This window comes from Chrysemys picta, chromosome 13 (assembly GCF_011386835.1).
Source record: "Chrysemys picta bellii isolate R12L10 chromosome 13, ASM1138683v2, whole genome shotgun sequence".
Lineage (NCBI taxonomy): Eukaryota > Metazoa > Chordata > Testudines > Emydidae > Chrysemys > Chrysemys picta.
The window spans coordinates 35,495,868-35,522,718 of NC_088803.1; the positions used below are offsets into that span (position 1 = coordinate 35,495,868).

Consider the following 26,851-nt stretch of genomic DNA (forward strand, 5'->3'; position numbering starts at 1 on the left):
TCCCAGCAGATGCCCTGCCTGGTCCAGCCTGGGGAGCTCGCTCCTGGGGCTGACTTTTATGTCTGACACTTACCGGGGGCTGCTTGGAGGCCGCAGCTTCGGGAATCTCTTTCTCTCTCGGATGCACAATAAGAAACAAATGCAGCAGCTGTTGACTGCGAGGGGTTATTCTGCCAGAGACCCTTACGGGGCACTTTCCCGTTCGGACACCACCTGTCCTAATTAATTACCGCCCCCGGGGAGGGGGAAGGGGGTCCAGGCGGCCGCCCCGGCAGCACAGCTGTAATGCAGCAGCGGGCCAGGGCGCCGGCTCCCGAGCAGCCTTGGTTGCTCTCGGGGATTTGCTGCTGAGCTCACAAGGGGAGATCCGCGCTCGGCCGAGAGGGGCAGATGGCAGCTCGGAGCGCGTCAAATGCCCCCTGATCCCTAAGGAGTTTTTCTTGCAATGGATACAGGGGGAACTTCCAGACGGTGCCTAGCGCTGAGCTGTCCGCCAGCCCCTGGCTCCTGGGGCGGACGGGCTGGGCTTTAAAAGGCAGAGGATGGGCGCGGGCAGCCCGCTCCCGGGGAGGCTGGGCAGGTGCCTCGCGCTCACCCAGCGCAGCAGCGGCCGGAGGGAGCCGGGAGCAGGCACCGCGCAGTCCGGGCGCTAGGAGAGCAGGAGCGAGGGCCGGAGCCGGAGCCCTCCCAGCTCCGCTTGCCGGGCGTGCGGGGCGGCCGGGCAGAGGCAGGGTCCCAGCATGGAGGCGCCAGGCTCTGCCTAGGCTCCCCGGAGAGGGCGCAGGGGCTGAGGGGCTGGTCCGGGAGGCGCACACGCACCGCTGCGGCTTGCTGGGCTATCAGGTAAGAGAGGGGCACACGGTGCCCAGCGCCTCGGGGCGGCTTTAGGGGCATCCCCTCCCCTCCCCTGTGCCAGGGTCTCTGCCTCTCCTCCCCTGTGCCAGGGACTCTCCGGTCTCTGCCTCCCTTCCCCTATGCCAGGGTCTCTGCCTCCCCTCCCCGGGTGGGACCCCCACCTCCTGTGCCAGGGACTCTCCCTCTTCACCACTTCTCTGTGCCAGCGTCTCTGCCTCCCCTCCCTGGGTGGCACCTGCCCACCTCCTGTGCCAGGATCTCTGCCTCCCCTTCCCTGGATGGCACCCCCCACACACATACACCCACCCTGTGCCAAGGTCTCTGGTTCCCTGGGTGGCACACCATACACTACCAGACACACCCTGTGCAGGGTCTCTACCTTCCCTCCCCTGGGTGGCACCCCATTCCACCACCCCCTGCAGGGTCCCCTCCCCTGGTCAGCACCCCATGTTCCAGGACACCCTGGCCCATTCCCCAGGCACAGGCGGGCATTAGTGGCAGCCTGTTTTTCCCTCCCCTCTTGCCCAGGAATTTCTGGCTCCCCTGGGCTGTGGCGCTTGAGTCACTCACATGCTTTCCATGCAGAGCCACAGGCTGAAGGAGGAGGGGGCTCCCATTGGCAATTTCTGGCACTGCTGCTTCCCACCTGGAGCAGGGGCTGAGAAGCAGGAGGGAGGTGGCTCTGGGCTGGAGAATCCTGCAGTTGATGCAGGGATTCCCGGGCAGCATCTGGTGTTTCCCATCCCCATTGCAGTGAGGCTGATGCACATTTGCTGCCACAGCCATCTGGATGGGACGCCAGGGAGAGGGGAAGCCTCTTTGAGCTGGGGAGGGAGCAGGGATGGGGATCCTCAGCCCTGGGATTTTGCAGAAAACCTCGAGCTGCTCATCCCCATCTAATGCAGCAGTCTGAGCACCTCTGCCCTGGCCCCTTGAGGCACCTGGCTGAGCCATGGCATCAGCCTCTGGGAGACTGCTTTCTCCATTGGGGTCCAGAGAACCTCCCAGGGCCTGATCCCAACGCCCATTCAAGTCAATGGAAGGCTATGCCCATTAAAATCAATGGGAATCTTTCCAGTGATTTCAGTGCAACAGGCCTCCAAAGAACAAAGCAGGTGCCCAGGAGGGCAAAGGTTGCAACAGAGACCCTGCCCCTCTCCCTTCCCAGGGGAATGCCCATTAAAGGCAAACTGCAGCTGTCCAGGCCAGGCTCCCAATGGGCATCCTTTGACAAACGGAAATCAGTCAGGGGAAGACGCGGGAGGACTCTGCAAAGGCACTTTGCATGTAATAAAATGACTGCTAAGAATTCCATGAGTGCTGCTGGACCAAAGCACATTTCCCCCAAACAGCCCCTGAAGATCTGCTTCCTAGTCTTCACACACTAGAAAACCAGCTTAGATATTTCAGCCATGTGTTTTAATGCAATCCGCACTACCTCCCTCCCCGCACCAAGGGACACTTTACAGGTGACTTTCATACCTGGTGCATCATAATTCACGTACCATGTAAACATTTCTAGGATTTGTCTGCAGCAGTTTGTCAAAAATGCGTTCACAGAATTTGCAGGAGTGAGGATTTAGAAGTGACCTACAATGAAAGGAAGTGTGCCTTAAAACTAAAAAATACCAGCCTTGCTAACTGCTTCTGTTGGGGAAATTTGCTTTTAATCTCAGTCAAAATGGGAAGTATCCATGTGTTGGGCAAAGTTTTGAAAGCTGTTAATCTAAAGCACTCTTTACCCGTCAACAGGGCCTGCGCAAGGAAGTTTCACACCCTAGGCGAAACTTCCACCTTGTGCCCCCCACAGCCCTGCGGCAGCTCCCTGCCCCCCCTCCGCCCTGAGGCGCCCCCCTGCCCCCCCGCGGCAGCTCCCCCCCCCCCCCGCCGGGAGCTGTGTGGCAGCTCCCCACCCCAGCTCACCTCTGCTCCGCCTCTTCCCCGAGCACGCAGCCCCCACTCTAATTCTCCTCCCCTCCCAGGCTTGCAGCGCCAAACAGCTGATTGGAGCTGCAAGCCTGGGAGGCGGGAGAAGTGGAGCCACCACCGCGCGCTCGGGGAGGGGGTGTAGGAACGCTGTAAAAAAAAATTGGGGGCACTGCTTTTTGGTGCCCCCAAATCTTGGCGCCCTAGGCAACCGCTTAGTTTGCCTAAATGGTAGCACTGGCCCTGCCTGTAAAGAAAAATACATATATGCATTTACTTCTGGGCTGAGATTCAAGTTTTAAGCTTCTCAGCAAGTGCATAATACATATTTCATTCTTCCCAATATTTTCAGAGAAAAAAAGGTCTTGGCCATTTTAGAATAAATGTATATACCTTCTATTTGAAAGTTTTATTTGGAAAAAGTGTGTTGTCCAAGGAAACTTAGCATGTTGTATGGATGCACATATATATATATATATATACACACATACACACACACACACACACTGCCTCAGACACCTGCTTCAGAAGGTGAATGTTTTCACAAGATTGTTTTTCATTTAAAAGCACAATGCATTTTTAGCATCCATATATATGAAACTTGTGTAATTCTGATGACTGTCTCCTTAAAACATTTGAAATATATTATGTAAATTTAGCAAGAAGAGACCAGCATTATCCCAATGTATTTTTCCATTAAGGTATACATTTTTGAATAAATACTTTAAACTAATGGGGAAATTTTGCAAATTTACATATAATTCCAGACCGTCTCATTGGTATTCATTGTCCATTGTGCTGTAAAAAAGCCCTCTCAAAATCCAGGAGAAAACAAAAGCTTATTTCTCTAAGTGTAAAACGGCTCCATGTCTTAATACCTGATATTGGAGATAGTGCTAAGGTCTTGGCTCAGGGCTTTGTTTTTTTTTTTTTTAAGTTGAACATTGTCACTAATGTGAATGTGCAAGAAAAAAAACAATGAAACCCCCCCCAGGGAGAGCCATCAAAATACAGTATTATTTATGTTGCATTTCTAGACAGCGGAGTTAAACGTGGGCAGAACTAATGTCACCCATTAGAAAACTAACATCAGAAGAGAGAAGCTGAGATAGTTCGTGACACTCCCCCACCCCAATATTTTCAATGCAGGAATGAGGATTTTCCCTCTAATACAAAAGGCTTGCGACCTCCACAGGCCCATTTTTTCCAAGCTGGGAAATAGGCTGGCCCTGGCTAGCTGATGCTTTAAAGGGTGATGCACACATCTCCTCATATCTGAAGATATTACTACAAGAAGTTATCACATCTAAAAGGAATTCTAAGATGGAGCACAGCATTCAAATGCTTTTGACACCATCATTGACTGCAGATGCAAACCTCTGAGCCTGCACAAGTTGCCTGTTCCCCCGAGGGCCTGATCCAAAGCCCACTGAAGTCAATTGAAGTTTCCATTGTTTTCAGTGACCTCTGGCTCAGGCCCTCCGAGCTGCTGCTTCATGGGGCGTATGCAGATGCTCAGGCATGATGTCGGGATGTGTCTCTTCCCCACAGAAGCTTGAATTCACAAGCATCCTTCTGGAAGGAACCTGGATTAGTCATCACTTTGCCACAGATGGACTGTGAGGAAGTGTTCCATGGAGAAGATTATAGGTCATGGAAATTCCAGTTTCTCCCTTAAAAGTAACATACCCCCACTACCTCCCCATGTTAGTATTTTTTTAAGATGTTGATTTTGAAAGGACTTGAAAGGAAAGAGAGTGATGCAATTAAGCTCTGAGGCTTATCACAGACAATCACTTCCTCCAGACATAGTAAAATGCGAGGGCTTGTTTTATGCATTGATGAGCATGTTTCTTTAAGGAGCTGTGGTTCAGAGAGGCATGCCTTTGCTAGGCTGTTAGTCTCTCTCCCAGACCCTCCATTTCAAACCTGCCTCTGGTTTTTATTCCTATGGACTAGACATGGCCTGGAAAAGGGGAACTTCCAAAGTCCCTTTCAGCCTTTTTTGTGCCTGCATCTCTTTTAACGGTCACTCCGTTACCCACCTAAGATTAAAAGGATCCTTCTGTAGCAAAAGTTGCAGGCTCCCTGCTCAATTCCAGACTCAGGCCATGTCTATACGTGCAGCGGCACAGCTGTATCAATGCAGCTGTGCTGCTGCAGCGCATCTGGTGAAGATACTCACTGATGGGAGAGAGCGTGTCCGTCGGCCTAATAAAACCATCTCCATGAATGTCAGAAGCTCTCCTACCAACATAGCACTGTGCTCACGAACACTTATGTTGGTATAATTTGTCACTTAGAGGGGTGGTTTATTCACACCCCTGAGCGATATAAGTTATGCCAACCTAAGCTGTAGCGTAAACCAGTGGTTCTCAAGCAGGGGTACGCAGAGGTCTTCCAGGGGGTACATCAACTCATCTAGATATTTGCCTAGTTTTACCACAGGCTACATAAAAAGCACTAGCGAAGTCAGCACAAACTAAAATTTCATACAATGACTTGTTTATACTGCTCTATATACACTGTATACTGAAATGTAAATACAATATTTATATTCCAATTGATTTATTTTATAATATATGGTAACAATGAGTCCACAATTTTTCAATAATAGTGTGCTGTGACACTTTTGTATTTTTTAGGTCTGATTTTGTAAGCAAGTAGTTTTTGAGTGAGGAGAAACTTGGGGTTACGCAAGACAAATCAGACTCCTGAAAGGGGTACAGTAGTCTGGAAAGGTTGAGAACCACTGGTGTAGACATAGCCTTAGAAGTGAGAAACATAAGCGATCCCTCCCTGACTGACAAAACAGTCTCACTGGATTTCAGAGACCTGTGGAAGCTACATCCAGCCTCTCCCAGCCTTAGTGTTTTGCCCAGTGACCTATGAACTCATTAGAAATCTAAAAATGTCGAGTTCTCAGTGTTATAAAAAGCACATGCCCTGGGGATGCAGTTGTGTAACGTGTGGTGAGTAAAGCTCGGCAATGTGGCTGAAGATGGAAGTTAATACGCAAGCTCTTCCCTGACAATTGCAAACTCTTTGCTCCTTCCCTGTTGAAAAATGGGCTCCACACTCAGAGGATTAATAATTAACGGATATTACTTGATCTCATTCAATCCATTTCACAGAGAGAAATCACAGGTTGGCAGCACTTACAGGAACCTCAAAGCATCAGCAGCTCCACTTTGAAGCCAGCAAGCTTTGGAATATTACATTGAGATCTTTTGAAAAGAAGTTCAGAGCAGGAAAAATACCTCATCAGCAATATCCCTCTACTATCGTCACTGTGAAGTGCTGTAAGGGAATCACTCTCTGATCAGAGTTCCAACCATTGTGCTGCACAGTAGGGTTCACTATTGTCACTATTACTGCCTGGTCTTTCACAGGATATATGGCCTGTGTGTGTGGTGTGTTTTGTTTTTGTGCAACTTGTGTGCTTGAGAAATTCACTGTGTGACTGTGATGCAGAAGAGCAAAGGGACTTTTTTAACACCAGACTGATCAAAACCGTCAAGGGAAGACCCTGAGAAACTGTCTGTCCATGGAGAAATTTTAATCTCTGAAACTAAGCACCAGTCTAATGTCTGGCAAAGAGGCCAGCACTCCTGTCCATCCCATTCCATCCCACCAAAGGACTACTTTGAGATAGGGTAGTGTGCATCTTGCAATGCAAACCCGTGCATGTGAGCTTGAAAGAATTCTCGTGTTAAATTTTGTGTGCAAATTCTATTCGCCCTAGCGGGCTTTATGGGTGCAGATTCTGATACCTGCAGAATCTTTTAAAGATTCCAGAGGTGTTTGTACCAACAAAAGGCAGGTGCACAGTTTTGAGTTCACAAGCAGAAGCCAGGTAGCCATCCCTCTGAAAGTGTGTCCAGATGACTTTAATATCTTCACTTTCATAATTTCTGATTTTAGTGGCAAATTTTCCACCAAACATTTCATTGAAATAGGCACATTCCCATGAAACATTCTGATTTAACTTTATTTTCTGATGGACGATGACTTTTTTTTCCCAACCAGCTCTAATAAGAAAGTAAAGAGTTCTTAAGGCTGTAAGGCTCTCTGACTGGACAATTGATGAAATGGTGATGCTACAAGAGCTGACAGTATAAACTTTAATCTACGAAGAGGAAGAGGGTTTTTTTAGTCATACTGTTTAAAACTCTTTTCTTGGGGCGGGCGGGGGGGGGAAATAAACCATATATATCATCAATTGTTAATTATCACTTTGAACAGGGGAATCACCTCCATCCTTTCAGTTAAGGTGCTGAAGATCACAGTAAACTCCCTTATGTCTCAATAGCCCTCAACAAAACTGGAGGCTCACATTTTGAAGGTAAAAAAGAAAGAAGGGGGGGAAGGGAGGAGGAACCTCTCCAGGAAGCAGGGGGGGAATCTTTTCAGGCCTTCTGGGTAACGTCATGAAAACCCCTGCAATTTTAAGTCCTTTGCAGATCATCTTTAAAAACATGGGGAAATGAATCCATTGCCACCCAGGATGTATCTAGCCCATGACTTTTAGCTGAACTGCACTTTTTTTTTTAAAGACCACTGCATAGAGACTGTACCTCTTTACTTCAATTGCACTGTGTATTATCTACAGGCTGAACCAGCAGCAGCTCCACTGATCATGGTCAACAAGACCATAAACTACTGGGATCCTGATTTTGAGGACGATGTCATCAACATTAACGTTGGGGGTCTGCGAAGAAGGCTCAGCTCCAGTGCTCTCTCTAAATTCCCCAACACCCGGCTGGGGCGTTTGCTGACCTGCGACTCGGAGGAGTCCATCCTGCAGCTCTGTGATGACTACGATGTGAGCGCCAGGGAGTTCTACTTTGATAGAAATCCAGGCTTCTTCCTATATGTGCTGCACTTCTACCAGACTGGGAAGCTGCATGTCATGGATGAGCTGTGCGTTTTCTCCTTCTGCCAGGAAATAGAGTACTGGGGTATCAATGAGTTCTTCCTGGACTCCTGCTGCAGCTACCGCTACCATGAGCGTAAGCTGGAGAGCCGGCACTACAACTGGGACGAGGAGAGCGAGGTCAGCAGCGTGGACACATCCCCCGACGAGATCTCTGACTTCAACCATGACCTGCTCCGCTACAGCACCCTGTGCTGCGGCAACTTGCGTAAGCGCCTCTGGCTCACCATGGAGAACCCAGGCTACTCCATCCCCAGCAAACTCTTCAGCTTTGTGTCCATCAGCGTGGTGCTCGTTTCCATAGCCACCATGTGCATCCACAGCATGCCTGAGTACCAGGTACTGGATGAGGATGACAACGTGCTAGACGACCCTGTCCTGCACAATCTGGAGTATTTCTGTATCGCCTGGTTCACCTTTGAAGTGTCCTCCCGTCTGCTGCTTGCACCCAACCTGAAGAAGTTCTTCAAGCACCCGCTGAACCTGATTGACATTGTCTCAGTGCTGCCTTTTTACATCACCCTCTTGGTGGATGTGACTCTGGGCAGTGACTCAGAGCTGGGGAACCTGGGCAAGGTGGTGCAGGTGTTCCGGCTCATGAGGATATTCCGGGTGCTGAAGCTGGCTCGGCATTCAACTGGACTGAGGTCGCTAGGGGCCACCTTGAAGGTAAAACGCTGCTCCTTATCTATCACTGTGGTGTTTAGGTGTGAAAGATGTTTGGTATTTCAATAAGATGTAGCTGGTAGAGGTATCTACAGTACTTCCACTGGGGTCCCAGCTCATAGAATCTGGAAGGTTCCTTAGGGTAATGTCACAAACCTTGCAGTATACTAGAAAAATCTGGCATGCTAGGCACTGTGTGCTCCCCTTCGAATACCTGTAGCACCTTACATCCACATACACGGCTCCCAAAGGCACACAGGGATTCACACTTGGATTTGTAGATGTGCTTCAAGGAAAGCTATTGGCCATGTGGTACTCCACCATACAGTACCAGAGTGGTCAGAAAGCACAGGTGTAATAGAGCCAGTGGTGTGAATAGTTCCTGCGTTCATCTGGCCTGTGTGTTTTACGAGCCGCACAGGGCCAAGCTAGTCAGAAGCCACTTAATGTTCTAATAATACGGCATGCACCATGGAGCTCAGCTGTGCGACCTACTCCCCAAACCCAGCTTCTTCAGCTTCATTCTACTTCTGTCTCCAGCATGGCTGGGGGGGGCCTTCCTAGGAGCATGCTGCCAGCTCGCCTGAGGCCAACGCTCAAGCATTGGTGCCCCTCCTTCCAGGAGATGAGGAGATCCTGGGCCAGCTCAGCTCAGTTGCTTGCAATGCTCTAGTGGTCTGAGTGACTGGCTGAGGTGGGCATTGCTTGGAGTGGCAAGCAGGTGCCAAGAGAATGCCAAAAGACTGAAGGTGCATCCAGTATAACAGGGCCTGGGACACAACAATAGGCCCAGATCAAGGCAGAAAACGTAGCTTTTTGACAAAGAGCAGGACTGAATTCTGGGCACTTTCCCTTCTACACAGTCTGTAGTCTCTCAGGCTGCAATTCTGAGGGCTGAGCTGGAGAACACTAGCACCCTGTCCTGAGCAGGCCAGCAGGACACAGGTCCAGACTGGGAGATGCCTGAGACACTTGATCTCTTTGAGGGGACCAGGATTCAGACACAGCAGAAGAGACAGCGGTTAAGCAAGTCTGGCAGGAAGAGGAGGAGTCTACAGACTAGGGGCCCTCTACAGCAGGTATGCAGCTCTTTACTGTGAACTGATGGGGGCTGGGGAAGAGTTTTCAGAGGTCATTACAAATCCTGCGATTAGTGTCCGTATAAGGACCCTCATGAGGCCGAAATCTCCAACCCGAACCCAGTCTCCACTCGCCTCCTGGCCATACCAGTTTCCCCCATGCCATTCTCCATTCACCGCCACATAAAATAGCAGCTGCTGAGCTCTCCAGCCCAGTCAATTCAATCCTGCTGTAATTCCTCAAGGTCCGCTCCCCACTTGCCTGGCTCCCAAGCATTACTGCAATACAAACAATTAATCATAATAATAGCAATCCGCTATAGTCTAAACAGTAGAGACTCTTACTGTAAAAAAAATTCCATATTGGGCACTGTGGCCAAAACCTTTCTTTTGAATCCCGTCAGCCCACATGCCAGACAGAGGCACCTAAGTACCATGCAGCTGTTCTCTTTACCTGCAGACACACTTCATTGTCTTTCTGGTTACTGTTCAGAGAAACAGTCCTACTCCCCTTTTGCCATCTAAACTACCACATCCCAGGAGAGTTGGGGGAATAACTATACTGCCCACCCCACCTACTGTTGGACAGCAAATACATCTTTAGAAAGCTAATGGAGATACCAATTCTTAGCCTGTATATTTCTCCCGTTCTTGGCAGCTATGTCCAAAAAAAAGTCATAAAGCAAAAATCCGTAAAGATTCCTTGCTATCAGAGTGAGGCTATGCATATTTGCTTCCACTCCCACAAACACACATCCTGCTGATCCTCCTATTTCCTCGTCCATGTGACTAGTTCACCAGTGCAAATTTATCAGACTTCCCTCCCCCCGCCCCCCCCCCCTTGTTTTCTCTCATTCCCTCTTGATGGGCCCTCTGCAAAGAGTTGTTTTCAAATGCCTGGTCTCCATTGTTAGTCATACAAAATGACCATCCCATCCACCCCATATTATCTTGTCAGCATCACATACCCTTATGTTCCTAATTTAATCCTTATTTTCTATTGTATGCCCTTTATCGTCTCTAGCCAAGGAGACAGTACCTTCCAAGAAGGTATTAGAATTCAAATCTGAACTGAAATTGTCACTTGGCATGTCTGTATGGCATACAATAGGGCCCTGGCTCATGAGTCGGACTCATAGACCCCCCTGCATACAAATAATAAATCCTGGAATTCCTAGGGGTAGATGGGATATCACTGTGGCTTTTAACTCTTTTCATTTCTTATTTTTCAGTATTGTGGCTACTCCAGCACTGCATACGCCCCAAAACCAGCTTGGGGTCAGGAGGACTGGATTGACTGGTGGAATGGCTGCGAAACCTGAGAAACTGGGAAGACTAATTCTTGGACATGCACAGAGACAAAAATAGTTAGTGCCAGGGTCCCAGGGACCTATATTATGATTCCCATATGTGGTTCTGCAGTATATGGTTGAGAGGCCCCCTACACAGACCAGTACAGTTGAAAAGTAGTGTGATTTTAAAATCACAAACATGTTATAAAGGCCTGAAACACAACACATGTCTTAAGGCCCATGTTTTCAAGTGATTTGTAAGATTTCTGTTTCTAAATAGTTGTTCTTGTTACATAAGTGGATAAAACAATTCCATTTCATTCTGAAAACCTGTCTCAAAAGTGAGCATTTAGCTGAGGAATCTGGCAAAGGATGGCTATAAACATAATGTAAAATTGTTACTTTCTTGGTTGCAGAATTCCAATAAAGCTGTACATGTGGGAAAGTCTCCCTGAACTCTTTCCGTGTTGCAGCTAAGTGTGAATGACAGCGTAACAGAGTGGGGACTGACAGGCTGATTGTACGTTATGCAGGGGTGAAGCCTAGGGAACTAGGATTTTCCTGGGCTTTGACTCAGCCTGAGCTACCAATTGGCTGAAGGATGCTGAGCAAAGTCTCTCTTGAGCTACTTTGGGAGAAATTGAAATCTCACTGAAAACACCAAACCGCTGCGTCAGATTTAAGTTTCTTTTTGCTGGGCATGTAAATTACAAAGTATTGTTAACATATCTTCCTCCCTTCTGCAAGAGCATACAGCATCAGAGGAACGAAAGCCCATTGATAGAAGAGGGAAGTAGGGAGTTGGTATCTTTGGCAAGTGGACTGATTAGCATTAGTGCCACAGAGACATGAGCAGGGAGATTTCTGCTGTTTGTTTATTGTAAAGAAACTCTGGATGTTCATCAAATCACCCGGGGCCTGATCCAAAGCCCATTAAAGTAATGACCCTTCCCATTGCCTTCTGTGGTCTTTGGATCCAGCTCTCGGTTCCGACAAAGCCTCTCCAGGGGACAAAGGTCCACATGAAAGAGGATCTGCTACAAGCCAGACCCAGCCACGCTGCGCCCCTACCTCATTGTCTGCTCCTAGCTATTGTACTTTATTCTGTCCCTCCAGCCTCTTTTATTTTTATTGACTCTTTCTGAACAATTGGCCCTGGCACTCCATGCTGCTAAGAGGCTGCCTGTGTGAAACTGACTTCCAGAAGATGCTGCCAGTGAGGCAGCAAACATCAGAGAACCTCTCTGCTCTAATTAGTCTGTCAGGCTTGGAAGGCCAATTTGTGATATTGGATGCAGCTATCATGCTTCTCAGATACAGGTGAGGTGCCTAACTCTCATTGAAGGTCGGTGGGAGTGCCTAACTTGGGTGTTTTTGTAAATCCCAGCAGGCATCTATCTGTATCTTTAGATCCTAAATATCCTGGGCAAGTACAAAGGGTTAGATTTACAACAGTGTCACAGGAAGCCTATGCCTAAGCCAGGAAGTGCATCCAAGTCTCCCGAGTCTCAGTCCAGTGCTCGATCCAGGAGAACATCCTTCCTCCCCTTAATTCTCACTTGTGCCTGGGCAGGGACCGTGATTCCAGAGTCTTATACCACATGGGCACAACAGAATATGCCAAGGAGAGACTTCCAGTCTTCACACTGCAGTCCCTTTTGTTTATTCATTTGTATCATCACCCTAATGTCCTAAGATGGAAGCTGACCTTGATTTGATTTTCCTTTATTGCATTAGAGAAAATATCTTGTGTGCTTCTTTGAAAAAGCCCTACCCTGACTAGCATAAAGCCCAGTTACCGGCAAACCTCTCTGGCTTTAGGGCTCTGATTTCATCAAAGCCAGTTAGCTTAGCTCCAGTAGTTGCATAGTAGGGAGGCTTCTAAAGCAGCTGGTATTGGGGGTGATTATAGTAATTTCTTCCAAACTGACAGTCTCTCCTGCAAACAGTCACTTACTAGAAGCAGCCGTGTTCTTATGGAGTTACCAATGAGCAATGCATTTTGAAAACCAATGACTGTGCACAGGCAGCAGCCAGTTTCCAAACATGACAATCTCAGATTCCTCCAGCCCCCGTGTTCTAGTCTGGCTGAGTTACAGAATCACATGACTTCTACTTTTCTTGCCCTCCAGTAACACCCAGTGGCTAAACAGATACGCTTTAAAAATGTATAAACAATTTTTCTCTCACTATTGCTGCCAGGCTAGGGCTGTTGGAGGTGCTGCTATGTTCCAGCCTGGAGCAAGTGTTTTATAGCCAGTTGGTAAGTCCCTGAAAATCAGGGGCTGTATTGCACACTCTGACCAAGCTTTCCCCACAGGATGTCACTTTGGCATCCACAGCTGCAGGGGATGGTAGAGGAAGATTAGATTGTTCCTCCTTGGAATTATTGGCAGGAGTGGAGCAGTTTCTGATAGCAATCTAAGCAAAGCCTTGTTTGCATCCTGCTGTGGAATCAGCCTCCTTAGTCTCTTGTCTGGACCATGGAAGTTCTGGGCACCTGAACATCCACATTCTAATTTCCTTCCTCCAGCGGGTGAAAAGCAAGTTGGCAGGTGCCACATCACTGCACACACACACACAAAAATTTAAGTGCAGTCACCAGTTACAATCAGAAAGCTACTGAACTGCATCAGGAACCCTCCCACGTGTGGCATTGGGCACTCTGACTAGCATCAGGTAAGTATACCTCTTAACTCAGCTAGTTCTTAGTCACTTAATGTTTAGCTCTACATTGGTTGGTTTTCCTTTTTCACAGTCTGCACTGATTCATGCCTGTTTTGTCCATCTCTGGGGGTATGTCTTCACTGCAGAGTTAGCTCGGGCTCTTACCCAGGTGTTGCCCATAACCATCCTCCTGTGTGTACACACACACACACACCTTTCACCTGAGTTTGATGGTGCTTTCAACCTTAGGCAAGCTGACCTGGCTGGGGGTTTGGGTTACAGCCCAGGTTCCACTTTCAGGCTGGTAACCTACCCACTTTGCACCAAGAACATAGGCTGACTCATGTGAATGCTGATAATCCTCCAGTGCCTACCCACACTTCCCCAGGGGCCCAGAAGGTCAGACAAGTTCTCCCACTATTCACTGGGAAAGGATCAGAGCAGCTCAGCTTAGTACAGCACAAAGAATCAGGGGATATGTCCCCAAATGTCCTAGCAACACACGGTTGGGGGGTGGAACAGTTACAGTACAGACACAGTAACTCAGGTAGGGCTTTGCAGTGTGGCTGCTCACACCAGGCCCAGGCTAACTTGGGTGCTCAGACTCAGTTGCCAATCACCTAAGTGAACTCTGCCGTGAAGACACCCTTAGTTTTAGCCTCACATTTTGAACACATGGGGTTTTATGAGCAGCACTTTCTCCATAGGCAGTTTGACTTCTACACTGAGTGGGGGGGCAGCTCCAGTCAGGCCAATGAGGCCACATATGAGGAGGCAAATTCCATGCCTGCCCAAAGCTTACAGTTGGGAGGTGGGGGGAAATGCTCCCCCACTCCTCCAAACTATGCCCATGACCTTATCTATAAAATGAACACACACAAAAATACTGTGTGATGCAGTTAGGACTGCTGCACTCAGAACAAGCCCCTGGGCTTTGTCATCTGGCTATCCACCTGCACATACATCGCCGTACTGGCCCACATTGAAAACATGTCCCTTTTAGCAGTTGGGTGAATTTATATAAGCTAAGAAAACAAGTGAAGTTGCTTCCTTTTTTCTGAGTTGTCCTTGCTGTACTGACTGGCTTAGCTCCTTCTCTCAGGGCTAGAAGACAGAGTGGTTCCCAGCTGCCCTGCGTGCACAACTCCCAAGGTGAAATCTTCGTCCTGCTGAAGTTTATGACAAAACTCTTGTCAACTTTAATGGGGGCAGGATTTCTTCCCTCAGTTTCATTTGGTTTTGGAGGTCTTCACTTACTATCCTTTCTGCTTCCAGAATGTCTTCCCTTTCTGACCTGAGCCTTCTGAGTTGTAGTTGTTTTTACACATTCCCAGCAGATGGACAAACCACTTCAGAAGCCATAATTGGCTCAAACCACCAAGCAAAGAAAATCCAGTCCAATGGAGGTTCAACCATCTCGGATTAATCCTCCTTCAGTCCCCCTCCTGGGCTCTTTGGCATTTCCATCCTATAGGAAATTCCAATATTTTAACATGTTTTTGTCCCAAATCAATCTGACTTTCCAATCCTGAAATGTTTTGTGAAATGGAAAATTCTGAAAGATTCAGGAATGTCAATGTTTTGGTATTGTCTTGATTTGACATTAATCTGTGTCCCTCTGAGCTGTCATGGTACCTCATGGGAGTTGTAGGTGGGGTAACTTGTCCCCATTGTCCTCTATAGGCCAAGCTACCTGTCCGGACTATATCTCCCATGATATACTGTGGTCAGGTGTAACTCATGATGTCCTGCAGTGGTCCAGCCAGGGGTGGGAGGAGATGACAGTGCACCATGGGAGATGTAGTCCAACCTTGGCCCACTGAGGAGAATGGGCGGCATGAGGCACGGCAGTAGCTCAAGTTCATGTAGATCAATGTGGAATTGACCAAACATTTCAGTTTGGTTTGACCAACTAAAATGTATCGATTCAGGTCAACCTGCTGCACAACAAAATTCTTCATTTTGATTGTTGCAGTGGAAAGTTGAAATTTTTGGCCAAACAGACATCCCACGGAACATTTCAGTTTTGTGGAAAAAGCAGCTTCTGTTTAACAAACCAAAACATTCAAAAATGTTGACAGAAATATCCTGATCAGCTCTTTCCACCACTGACCCATCCACCCTTTTGGTCACCCTCCCGGCCCCTCCTATCACCCATCATTAGGGCCCTACCAAATTCACAGTCATGAAATGTGTCACGGACCGTGAAATTTGGTTCCCCTGTCTGTGAAATCTGGTCTTTTGTGTGCTTTTGCCCTATATCAGCGGTTCTCAAACTTTAGCAACCCGAGGACCCCCATTTTGATTAAAAAATTTGCCACGGACCTCCAAACTCCCTGCTCAGCCCCAGGCCCTGGCTCCACTCCACCCCTTCTCCCAAGGCCCCACCCCACCTCTTTCCACCCCGCCCCTCCTCTTCCCTGCCTCTTTACACCCTCTCCCCTGAGTATACCCTATCCCCCTTCTCCCAATCCCTCCCAGTGCCTCCTGCACATTTGGGAACAGCTGTTCTGTGGTGTGCAGGAGGGAGTGGGAGGAGTTGATCAGTGGGGCTGGTGGCCCCAGATATGATTCCGCCCGTTCCTCCCCCTCCCTCCCAGCGCTTCCTGCTGCTGCTGATGGTGGCTCTACCTTCAGAGCTGGGCTCCTGGCCAGCAGCCGTCACTCTCCAGCTGCTCAGCTCTGAAGGCAGCGCCGCCGCCAGCAGCAGTGCAGAAGTAAGGGTAGCAGTACCACAACCCCCCCTATAATAACCTTGCGACCCTGCCACAGCTCCTTTGTGGGTCAGGACCCCTACTATTACAACACTGTGAAATTTCAAATTTAAATAGCTGAAATCGTGAAATTTATGATTTTTTAAAATCCTGTGACTGTGAAATTGACCAAAATGGACCATGAATTTGGTAGGGCCCTACCCATCATCATTGATCCATCCTCCTTCAATCACACACTGGCACTCTCTTGCTAACCTAACCTAGGTGTTCAGGCAAGTGACAGCTGCTGAATGCTATCACTTCAGATGGTACAGAGGTTGACTTGGTCAGCTACACTGGGAAGTTACTGTTGTCAGTTTTTCTCCGTGTCTAAGCTGCTGGGTGTCTTGCTTCTCTGTGCTCCAGATCACAAGGAAATACATTTTAAAACTCAGTTGTGTAAAAGCCATTTCCTCCTGCGCTTACCCTCTGAGGACCGAGGTTAGGGTCCTGGGATTCTGCAGCAGCTGATAACTGCCTACGATGCTGTACTTTAGGTACAAGCGAGAAACACAACACCCTGTGGGCCTGAACACTGGTCTGAACAGATCAAAACCCTTCCTCAGCATGAAAACGACAGGGGAAGTCTCACACTTCCACAATCCCCAGCTGGTGTTTCTGCACTGTTGTCTTATCATTGATTTTCTGATTTAAAAAGTCAGAGCATAAAAGGATCCGTTTGAATGAGCAGTTCTGTTGTGCACCCGTGATACTGATGCACACATGAGCGATGCCATCACCTCCAAGGATCTGGAGTGGTGAAATGGCATGGATTCCTCAGCACTGCATGGAAACCCATGCAGAAGTCACACTTCTTTTCCTGTGCCAGAGGCAGAAACAGGGGGAATGGCTGTTGTCTCGCTGGTGGCGGTTCATCCAGTCCTTTACAGTTCTGCGTTAGTTCAGAATCCGATGCACTCTCTTCTCAGTGACAACAGTAAGAGCCGGCATCGCCTCTTCTTTGGTTTGGAGACCTGAGCAAGGCAGAGCCAGTGTCTTTCTTCTCCATCGTCTTTGAATACGGGGCTTGTGTGGGGCAAAGGCCTTAAAACACCTCCCCAGTGCTCAACTCAGGATGATGAGTGGGAAGGGAGGGGAATTTCTTCTGTTTTGGCTACTATCTAGTGCTTTACTGGGGGGGGAGGGGGAGGGTAAACCTCACAGGACAAGGAGCGGCCTGTGAGAGTCTCCCATTAGGAGTGATTCTGTTCTTGTGCTTAAGGCATCAAAGACAGAGTCAAGGAGGGGGGCTGGAACAATTTGTATTGTGGGGGTGCTGAGAGCCATTGAACCAAACTGTAAACCCTGCATATAATGGAAACCACTTCAAGCCACCCCTAGTTCCAGCACCTATGAAGTCAAGTGGCCGTTTAGCTTACTTCCAGGGACATCTGGACAGACTAAGATTCTCTGGCTGGTTTCAGGCCCCGGAACAGCTTGGAGATGACGTTGGTCCGTGTGATGGATGGTCTCATTTGAGTGATGGATGGGAGACAGTTTCCATACTGATAATGCCAGGTCTTTTGAGACCATTGATCGCTAGCTGACGTTGAGCTGTCTGAGTGGTGGATGCTGCTGTGCTGTGGCTGTGAGTGCTGCTCTATGGATAAACCAACTCTTGGGCTGTCAGGTCAGCACCTTTCACTGACACAAAATCAACATAGGAAAGAACAGTACTGAATAAGACTGAGGGGGAGTGACTCCCCAGCCTGCGAGGTGCTTGGAGAGTTGGAGACTCTTTGCAGCGGGGGAGCAGCTGTGATTCAGGGGGAGCAGGAAGAGAAGAAAAGCAAATGGAGATTAATCTCGTTTTGTTTAATATCGTTCTGCTGAAAGGTGTTAATAGAGAGGTGGGCAAACTCCCGCGGGACCGTTCTGCCAGGCCCCTGAGCTCCTGGCCTGGGAGGCTAGCCCCCGGCCCCTCCCCTGCAGCCTCAGCTCACTGCACCGCCGGTGCAACGCTCTGGGCAGCGGGGCTGCAAGTTCCTGGGGTAGCGCAGCACCTGACCCGGTGCTCTGTGCTGCGCGGTGCATGGCTGGGTCCTGTCCTGGTGCAGCCATGCCGCCAGCCACCGGTACTCCAGGCAGCATGGTAAGGGGACAGGGAACGGTGGAGGAGGGTTGGATAGAGGGTAGAGGAGTTCAGGGGGTGGTCAGGGGCCAGGGGTGTGGATGGGGTGGAGGGTCGAATGGGGGCAGGGATTCCGGGGGCGGTCAGGGAGAAGGGGTGGTTGGATAAGGCAGGGGTTGGGGGGCAGTCAGGAAGGAGAGGGGGGGTTGGATGGGGTGGCAGGGTGTAGTTAGGGGCTGGGGTGCGGGGGTGGTCAGGGGACAGACAGCAGGGGGGGTGGATGGGGCAGGGCCCTCTCTTCCACTTAGACCTGGTTATCTGTGATTTCAGCTGTAGTGGTCACTTAACAAAACAAAAGACTATCTATGGAGCCTAATCAGATTGGTCTTTAAACAGTGGAGAGGGGCAGGTCAAAATAGTACTTGTGACTCAGGCAGACCATCAAGCAAAACACCTGTCCCCACCCTCTCTCTTGATGTCCTCAATCAGCACAGGCTAAGTACAGTTCTACTGCCCTTTACTCCTACAATAAGAAGAACAACATTTCATTCCCTCCCCCCCCCCCCCCCCTGCATTCAAGTGATATGTAACCCAACCCCAGCCAAAATCTATCACTTGGGCAACACAGCTCTGTTTGCTGGATACCTAGGTAGATTAGGTGTGACTGTAAATACAATCTAGTCCTGAAGCCTTTCCCCCCAGCCCCAGTTCATCACTAGCTGTCAGGGAGAGCTCATTTAGACTTCGCTTACAAATCATCATCTGGCCAGCATCACCAAAATGAATGCACTGGCCAGCATCACCAAAATGAATGCATCGTCATAAAAACAACAGCTATATAAGGAAGCTCGTCTATGTTCATACTTTTCAAATCTATTATACTTTTTGAGATACACGTATTTTATCATACACTTTATGTACTTTTAAAGTATGTATTAATGTTTCAATTTCAATTCAAATTTCCAATCACTAAATTGGCAACACTGCAGGTAACATTCACAAAACTGGAGGGGGTGTTGGGGAAATTCAGGGGGGGTGTAGGGAAATCCCTGGTTGCAAAGCTTGAATAGGGCTAAGGCCATGCCTACATTACAGGTGCTGCAGCAGCACATGTACGGCACTGTAGCACCATAGTGTAGACGCTTCCTGAAGCGACAAAGGGGTTTTCCCATTGCTGTAGGTAATCCACCTCTGCAAGCAGCAGTACCTAGGTAGACGGAAGAATTCTTCCATCGACCTAGCTATGTCTATATGGGGGGGGGGTTAGATCACCATAGCAACAACTCTGGTGTGAATTTTTCACACCCCTGAGCATCATAGCTATGTCAAGCTAACTTTTAACTGTAGAGCAAGCGTAGGCCATGTGGTCTGGGGGATTGCCCTCAGACTGGTTGCACATGCAGGGGCTCAGGGATTGATAGGCGTGTGTGTGTGTGTGTGTGTGCGTGTGCGCGCACGCCACCAAAGAAAGCAATGTTTCCAGTGTTTAATTACCCTTATTCTTAATAATTTGCACCTTATTTCCAAGCTGAGTTTGCCTATCTTCAACTTCCAGCCATTGGATCATGTTATACCTTTGCTAGACTGAAGAGCACATTATCAAATATTTGTTCCCGTGTGGGTACTTATAGATTGTAATCAAGTCACCCCTTGACCTCTTTGTTAAGCTAAATAGATTGAGCTCCTTGAATTTATCACTATAAAGCAGATTTTCTAATCCTTTAATCATTCTCGTGGCTCTTCTCTGAACCCTCTCCAATTTTTCAGCTTCCTGTTTGAATTGTGGACATCAGAACTGGACACAATTTTCACAGAGCCAAATACCAAGGCAAAATTACCCGGGTTATCCTATTTACCTTTTAAAAATCTTGACACACCATTAGCTTTCTTCCAGATTTCTGGAACTTCCCCAGTATTCCAAGATTTATTGAAAATCAACATTAATGGTCCAGTGAACTCCTCAGCCATCTTATTTAAAACTGTGGGATGTAAGTTATCTGGGTCTGTTGATTTACAAAGGGTTAATTTTAGGAGGATGTTAAACAGCAGCTACTGAGTAGAATGGAAGGAGTTGTCATATGATATGACTACATCATTTGGCCCCCCCCATACAAAAATATTTAGTGAACACTTCTGCCTTTTCTGCATTATTAGTGATAATTCCATCATTTCCATCTAGTAATGGATCAATACCAGTGTTAGGATTCTTTTTGTTCCTAATATACTTGGGGAAAAAAATCATTGTCCTTAACTCTGCTGGCCATAGAGTTCTCCTGGCTAGGAAAGTGCTTTATTTCTGTTCAGTGAAACCTGTTTCCAATCGACTTAAGCTAAACCACTCTTAGGCCTGGTCCACACTAACCCCCCACTTCGAACTAAGGTACGCAAATTCAGCTACGTTAATAATGTAGCTAAATTCAAAGTACCTTAGTTCGAACTTACCGCGGGTCCAGACGCGGCAGGCAGGCTCCCCCGTCGATGCTGCGTACTCCTCTCGCCGAGCTGGAGTACCGGCGTCGACAGCGAGCACTTCCGGGATCGATCCGGGATAGATTTATTGCGTCTCGACAAGACGTGATAAATCGATCCCAGAAGATCGATTGCTTACCGCTGGACCCAGCAGTAAGTGTAGACCTGCCCTTACACTGAAATGAGTGCCCACATGGCCTTTGGGACAGGTTTAACTATCAGTTTCAATTCACACCTTAAGTGATACCAGCGTGACTTCCTTGTGTAAACAAGCCATGTAGAAAACATCCCATCTCTAAAGATTTCCATCTTTTTCCGGTCCTGCCTTGATCTACCATGACTCAGGAAAGGACTCCAGATCAGTACAAGATAACTATCCCTGGGGGCTGGTAAGTGACAACAGATGACATGCTTCTGTCAAAAGCAGCCTGCCCATGTTTAAGGAAGGAGGTTGTTAAAGGGAAGAAGCTGTCACTCTGTCTGTCACCTCCCCTTGGGATCATACAGCAAACATTGCCATGGGAATAGAAATAAATCTCCACCAAAAGCATGAGCTTATTCAAAAAGTTTGAAGATGTTACCAGCCTCGGTGGGTTCATCAGTTCAGTCAGTACAGCTCTCATTAGCCATTTCTCCAACACCCGGTAGGATGGGGTGTTTCTAAAGCAAACAGCCCTTCCCTTGCTAGGGGCAGTCCCCCTCACTCCTATTCCTGCCCAAGAACACAAAGCTTCCTCTCCTGCCAATGCCACAAGAAAATCATTTCAGTGGGGGAGAAACTTCCCATTAGAAGATAGCCAGAGTCCTGCCAAGATAAAAGGAGAATGTGTCCAAGTGTAATCAGAGGACACCATATTAGCAGTGGTGGTGGGGGAAGCCCCTCTATTTAGAAGCTTTGCTGGGAAGAATATTTTTCCCCTCCTCCCCACACTGTAAATTGTTTGTTTGCTCCCCAAAGGCTGAGGAGTAGAAGCTGAAAGTGAAGTAATGATTGCTATAAAATGGTTAGAGCAGAGTATTGATTCAGGAGGCTGCGTCCCATTAGCTCCAGCAGGTGTAAATTACATACACATCCAGAGATTTTATTTCCTGTAACCCCTTCTCTGCTGCATTGACCTCTGGATTCTTGTGCCTTGATTAGTTCCTCCCGTAGCAGCCTCCCCGCACTACCCTCTAGCTCCATGTTGTGTAGGAGGAGATCTGTGTCTCTGAGCTGTCTGCACTGCTCTGTGTTTTGCCTTCCATATGCTGTCACTATGCCACTGTCCCTCCTGATTTGTCACTGAGTCCCTGCCTATAAATAGCAGGCTGCCCGATTGCTCTGGTTCAGCCCACGTGACTGTGCATTCCTCCCCTCTGATGAATCGCACTTGCTCTTCCCCACCTGACATGTGACAGCGCGACATGCAGCGGTGACATTGACGGATTGACACACGACAGACCTGTTGGCATGACAGCAGCTCAGAGTGGCTGGTGCATGTGCAAGGCTCCCTGCCCACTGCAGCCTGTCTTGAGGCTTGCACACGGCAGTTGCCGAGCAGAAGAGTCCTTGTCCTCGGCTCCTCTGTGCCCGAATGTGGCAGCAGTGCCAGGAGCCCTGCCAAACCGTGCTGATGAAACCAAACCCTCAGCCTGGGGAATTAACAGGGCTCCAGCCTTGAACCTTGACCACCCCTTGTGCTTCCCACAGCAGAGACAGCGACCCCAGGCCACAGTGGACCTGGGTCTGACTGGAAGTTGTCAGCTTCCAGCCATCCCTCACTTAAAACTCCAGTGGAGCGGTGGATCCTCATCACCTCTAAAAATCCAGCCACGTACATTGAAGTGCCTACAGCTGCATGTGGGAGCATAAGTTTAGACTCCCGGGTTTGAAAATGCTGGTCAGTGTTATCTGTGCTAAAGAAGTGAAGCCTACAGCATTTAAACCTCCTGTGGCCTTCATTCGCAGCCTACGTCCTACCTCTAAGCCTCAGGGGGCAGGGGAGTCTGGAAGCACTGAGAGTCTTGGCAGTGGTATGGGGTGCACTGTAGGGCTGGACTGAGTGGGTCAGGGGGCAGAACTGAGCTGCTGGTCATGGAAAAGAGGCTCTGGGGCTATTCTGATCTCTGCCTGTGCCCTGCCTGCCTTCACCCCCACAGTTGCACCTGCGCCTCTTTCACCCTCCATCCTCTTTCCAAGCCCATCACAGCTGCCCCGTCCGTCTGCAGTTCCTGCTTCCACTGCGAGTTGCAGTGTTGGACCTTTGGAACAGCAGCAGTGAGCAGATGTTTGTGGGGCTCTAGAGAGCACCAAAGTCACAGAGTCTCCAGCACCGCCCAGTAATCTAGTGTAATGCAGACACAACTCCCCTCCCCCTGGCCCTCCTGGCTTGGGAGTTCTGTGAAGGCAGAATGCTCTGCTCCCGAGGACGGAGAGCGCCTTGCATTGCTCCCCAGCTCCCCAGGAAACTAACGGTCTCTATTTTTCTTCTGCCAGAAGGATGGAGCCATCCCTCATGGGGCCTGGTGGTATGGAGGGCTCCCAGACATGCGTCCCACAAAATGGCTGTGACAAAATGATGAGAGAAAACCACACACCCCTTGCCTGGCTCATGCCCTTCCCTTGAGCTGTATGGCTGCCAGCAGGGCCTTGCTCATTGCCTGGCATCTGGCTCCATGGAGGTGCTTCCTTCCTATTATGAATGCAGGCTTACAAGTGGTGAAAGGGAAGAGAATGACAGATATTGATTTGCTACTGGGAAATCAATTGTGTCCCTGACTTATGCTACAGACCCCAGACAGGTTCGCATCTCAGCTGCATACAAACCAGAGTCTAGTCTAAAGCATCAGTGGACACTCGGGCCATTTGGACTCCAGTAGCTCCGTGCAAAAATTCCATGAGCACTAGGCAGGGGAGTCACTGGTCCCTCCCTGGTTCATTCCTCCTTCACAGTAACCCCACTGGAAATGGCCTGGGCATTGCTGGTTGATCCTGCAATAGGCAGGAATGGGAATTAGCAGCGCAGCTTGAGTCAGACCCAGAGAGGTGCCCCAGCGAGGCCTGGATTTCAGGGAGCCTCATTTGCCCATATATGTAGATCAAACTGGTGCCAGCTCTTGGACAGATGGCAAGTGAACACTCTACTCAGCAGCTGGCTCAAGACTGCCAATTGCAAACAATTAGAATAGCAACGAAGCTCCCCCACCCAACAAGTGCAGAATTCTGTCTCCAGCTTGGCTTCCCAAATTCCCAAAGAAATGCCTTTTCCCCATATGGTGGGAACCTGAAATCCTCTACCTTAGAATCCTCTAAGGTACCACACACCAGGGTGAAGGGAAAGAGACTGCTAGTTCTAATTCAATGGAATAGATTCCTGCCTTCCCGTGTGACACCAAGGCAAAGAGCAAAGTTCCAGGGAATGAACATGAGATGCGAGGCAGGAGAGCCAGTCGGAATATTAGGGAGCGAGAGGGAGGGATGTCGGAAGCAAGCCTGGTTTGTATTCATGCTCATTAGGTCTTGTTTTCTGGCCCCGTAGACAGTGTCAGGGCCTCTGCTGACTCTCCCTTTGCTTTGCCTTTCAGCACAGCTACAGAGAGGTGGGCATCCTGCTGCTCTACCTGGCAGTGGGAGTCTCCGTGTTCTCCGGAGTGGCCTACACAGCGGAAAAGGAAGAGGACGTTGGTTTTGACACAATCCCTGCCTGCTGGTGGTGGGGGACAGTCAGCATGACGACTGTGGGCTACGGCGACGTGGTGCCGGTGACCGTGGCCGGCAAGCTGGCAGCTTCGGGGTGCATTCTGGGCGGGATCCTGGTGGTGGCTCTGCCCATCACCATCATTTTCAACAAGTTCTCCCACTTCTACCGCAGGCAGAAGGCCCTCGAGGCTGCCGTGCGGAACAGCGACAGGAAGGAGCCCAAGGACTCTGAGAATTGTCCCAGCCAGAACCATGACTCAGAGGCTCTGGGTGAAGCCTTCCAGGAGGGAGGCAGAGAGGATTTCCATGACCTGACCAGAGACACCCTTCCGGCTCACTGACCTTACTGAGGCTAGAGAGTACGGTTCCTCTCTGGCACCTTCTGTCCTGGAGACACGTGGCAGCGAGGATCTGGTTTGTATGGAACTGTCCCTTCTCCCCTCTCACTGGACGTGAACAGGAGCGGAGACTGCAGATGCTGCTCATGCGGTGAATTGTCCTTCTGCCAGGATGATGAAGCTACCAGAACTAGAACAAGAGTGACTTTGTGGTACCCAAACTCTCCTAACATCCATCTGGCCTCCTTTAGCACTCCGCACAATGTTGGACTTCATCCTCTGCCGAGCCAGGGCCATTCAGAGCCAAGGGCTCAAAGCAGTATGCCCATCAGGTGCCGGCTGTTTGTCATCTTGAGTGGGGCAGCACACAGCAGCTGTATCCATTTGGGCACTTCTTGAATTACCGTATTTACTGTATTAATGGCAATGCTGTCAGTGCCCCACAAATGACCTATAAGCAGGTGCTGGGAAATTTGGAATTAAACATAATGGACTTAGAAAAGGAAACCAACGGAAGAAACAGGGAGACCTCAATGTATCCAACTAGCTTCCAGGAACGGCTCCCAAAGTCCTTGGTTAGCTAAGGGCAATCATCCTGCAGCCTAACGTTCTGTTGCGGTCCATCATAATGTTAATGCCCAGCCCCCAGTCCCCTTCCCCGCCCTCCCCTAGAGAAGACGTGAAATCCAAATGGCAATAGTGTTCACAACAGAGAAAGTTGCCGGGGGGTGGTGGAATTCAAGGCCTCACAATGTCTTCTCTGCAGCACTGGAGTGTGATGCGTAAGCCCACCTCAGAACTGGCTGGTTGCCTTGTGGGTATGCAGCCAGGGCTGATATAAAGGCTGGGTTCCATCCTCTTTACAGCTTCAGTCTTGGGAAGAACCTAAGCTGGTCATATTCTTTCAGTGAATAAAGCGGAAAAATAAGGGCGATAAAGTTAATGGGGCCTAGATACCATGGTGAGGGGCGTACCAGGAAGAGAGAGTTACATAGGATGTCCTGTTTTACTCCTAGTGCATAGCTGAAGCTGGAATCATCCTCAGATGCCCTTGGAAGGACCCTCATCTCAGTGCATGCGTTTGCCTTCATTAGTGACATGCAGTCACAACACTTGCTGTGTTCAGAGCGTCATCCCCCAAGGTGCAATGTTCTGGGGAGAGGCAGAAGGCTGGGTTTGCCCTGGGCTCTCTGACACCACGTGGGAAGTCCTAGGAGAGATCTCAGTAAGTCTGTGAGACGACTCCATGTTTGCCAGCATTCCCCACATGTTCCCCAGCCTGGCACTGAGCCACATAGCATACCTTGTGTGAAACAGACATGGTGTGCATTGGCCAGACAGCCAGCAAACCCACTGCTCACACCAAATCTGCCCCGAGAGATGTGTAGAGAGTGTGTTTGTTGGCAGAGGTTGCCAGTGCTCTGATAGGAAAGCCCAGGAGAGAGCAGCTTTGCAAGAGATGTGACAGACGTAGCAAGAAGAGACAATGTCCTTGCTGTATGCGTGATGCCCTAAAGCAGAGTGATAAACCATAGCCTGTACCTAGACACATGCTCCATGATCCCTATAGGGGTTTTTGCCTTCGTTCTCACAGCCTCCTACCTCCGGCGAAATTGCCGAGTGCTGCCCATTCCGCTGTGTGCAGTGACTGCTGCAGGCTAGTTACATAGTGAAACAAAACTCCAATGCACTGAGCTGCTGGACAGGGTATTCCGCTGTGTCTGGCCAGGGCTTGTGAAATCTCCACACTTAAGTTTGGTTCCAAATTCAGCCATCTCTTGCTGACCCTCTCCCCTGCTCTCCCCTGCCCTCCTCTGCCTCCTTGGATGTGCACCAGTCCTTTCTCATTCTGTTACCCTGCAAGGCTTTTTCTTGGCCCCTCCAGCACCCACCCCCCTGAAACTCCTCAGTCACATGGTCTTGCTCCGCTCCCCGCCCCACACCTGCATACAGAGAGTGGCTAACGTCCATCCCCAAATCTCTGCCAGGATGCATCTTTGGTTCCAGAGTCACATTTTTAGACGCAGCCAAGGCCTTGTTTTGCCCCTTCCTATCCCTAATTTTTAGAATCTAAGCTGCCCAGCACTTTCTTGCACCATCACTGTCCCCCTCCTGACGCC

General features: G+C 49.2%; 1 protein-coding gene across 3 annotated transcripts; it reads left to right on the forward strand.

The window, feature by feature from the left end:
- Positions 1–435: 435 nt before the first annotated feature.
- Positions 436–25,238, forward strand: KCNS1 (potassium voltage-gated channel modifier subfamily S member 1). Of its 3 annotated transcripts, none has more exons than XM_065565900.1 (4): positions 709–843; positions 7,055–7,126; positions 7,394–8,386; positions 24,279–25,238. In XM_065565900.1, the coding sequence occupies exons 3-4, from the start codon at positions 7,421–7,423 to the stop codon at positions 24,732–24,734; spliced, it is 1,422 nt and encodes a 473-aa protein (XP_065421972.1). In that variant the 5' UTR covers positions 709–843; positions 7,055–7,126; positions 7,394–7,420; the 3' UTR covers positions 24,735–25,238. The 3 variants fall into 3 exon arrangements, with proteins under 3 accessions (XP_008166324.2, XP_065421972.1, XP_023960821.2); XM_024105053.3 differs by having other exon boundaries at positions 717–843; positions 7,027–7,126; XM_008168102.4 differs by lacking the exon at positions 7,055–7,126 and having other exon boundaries at positions 436–843.
- Positions 25,239–26,851: the final 1,613 nt, after the last annotated feature.

Bases quoted from the DNA above. Each gene is read 5' to 3' on its own strand.
- KCNS1 (XM_008168102.4), top strand. From the start codon at position 7,421: ATGGTCAACAAGACCATAAACTACTGGGATCCTGATTTTGAGGACGAT. The intron at 8,387-24,278 runs GTAAAACGCTGC...TTTGCCTTTCAG, and splicing joins CGCTAGGGGCCACCTTGAAG to CACAGCTACAGAGAGGTGGG.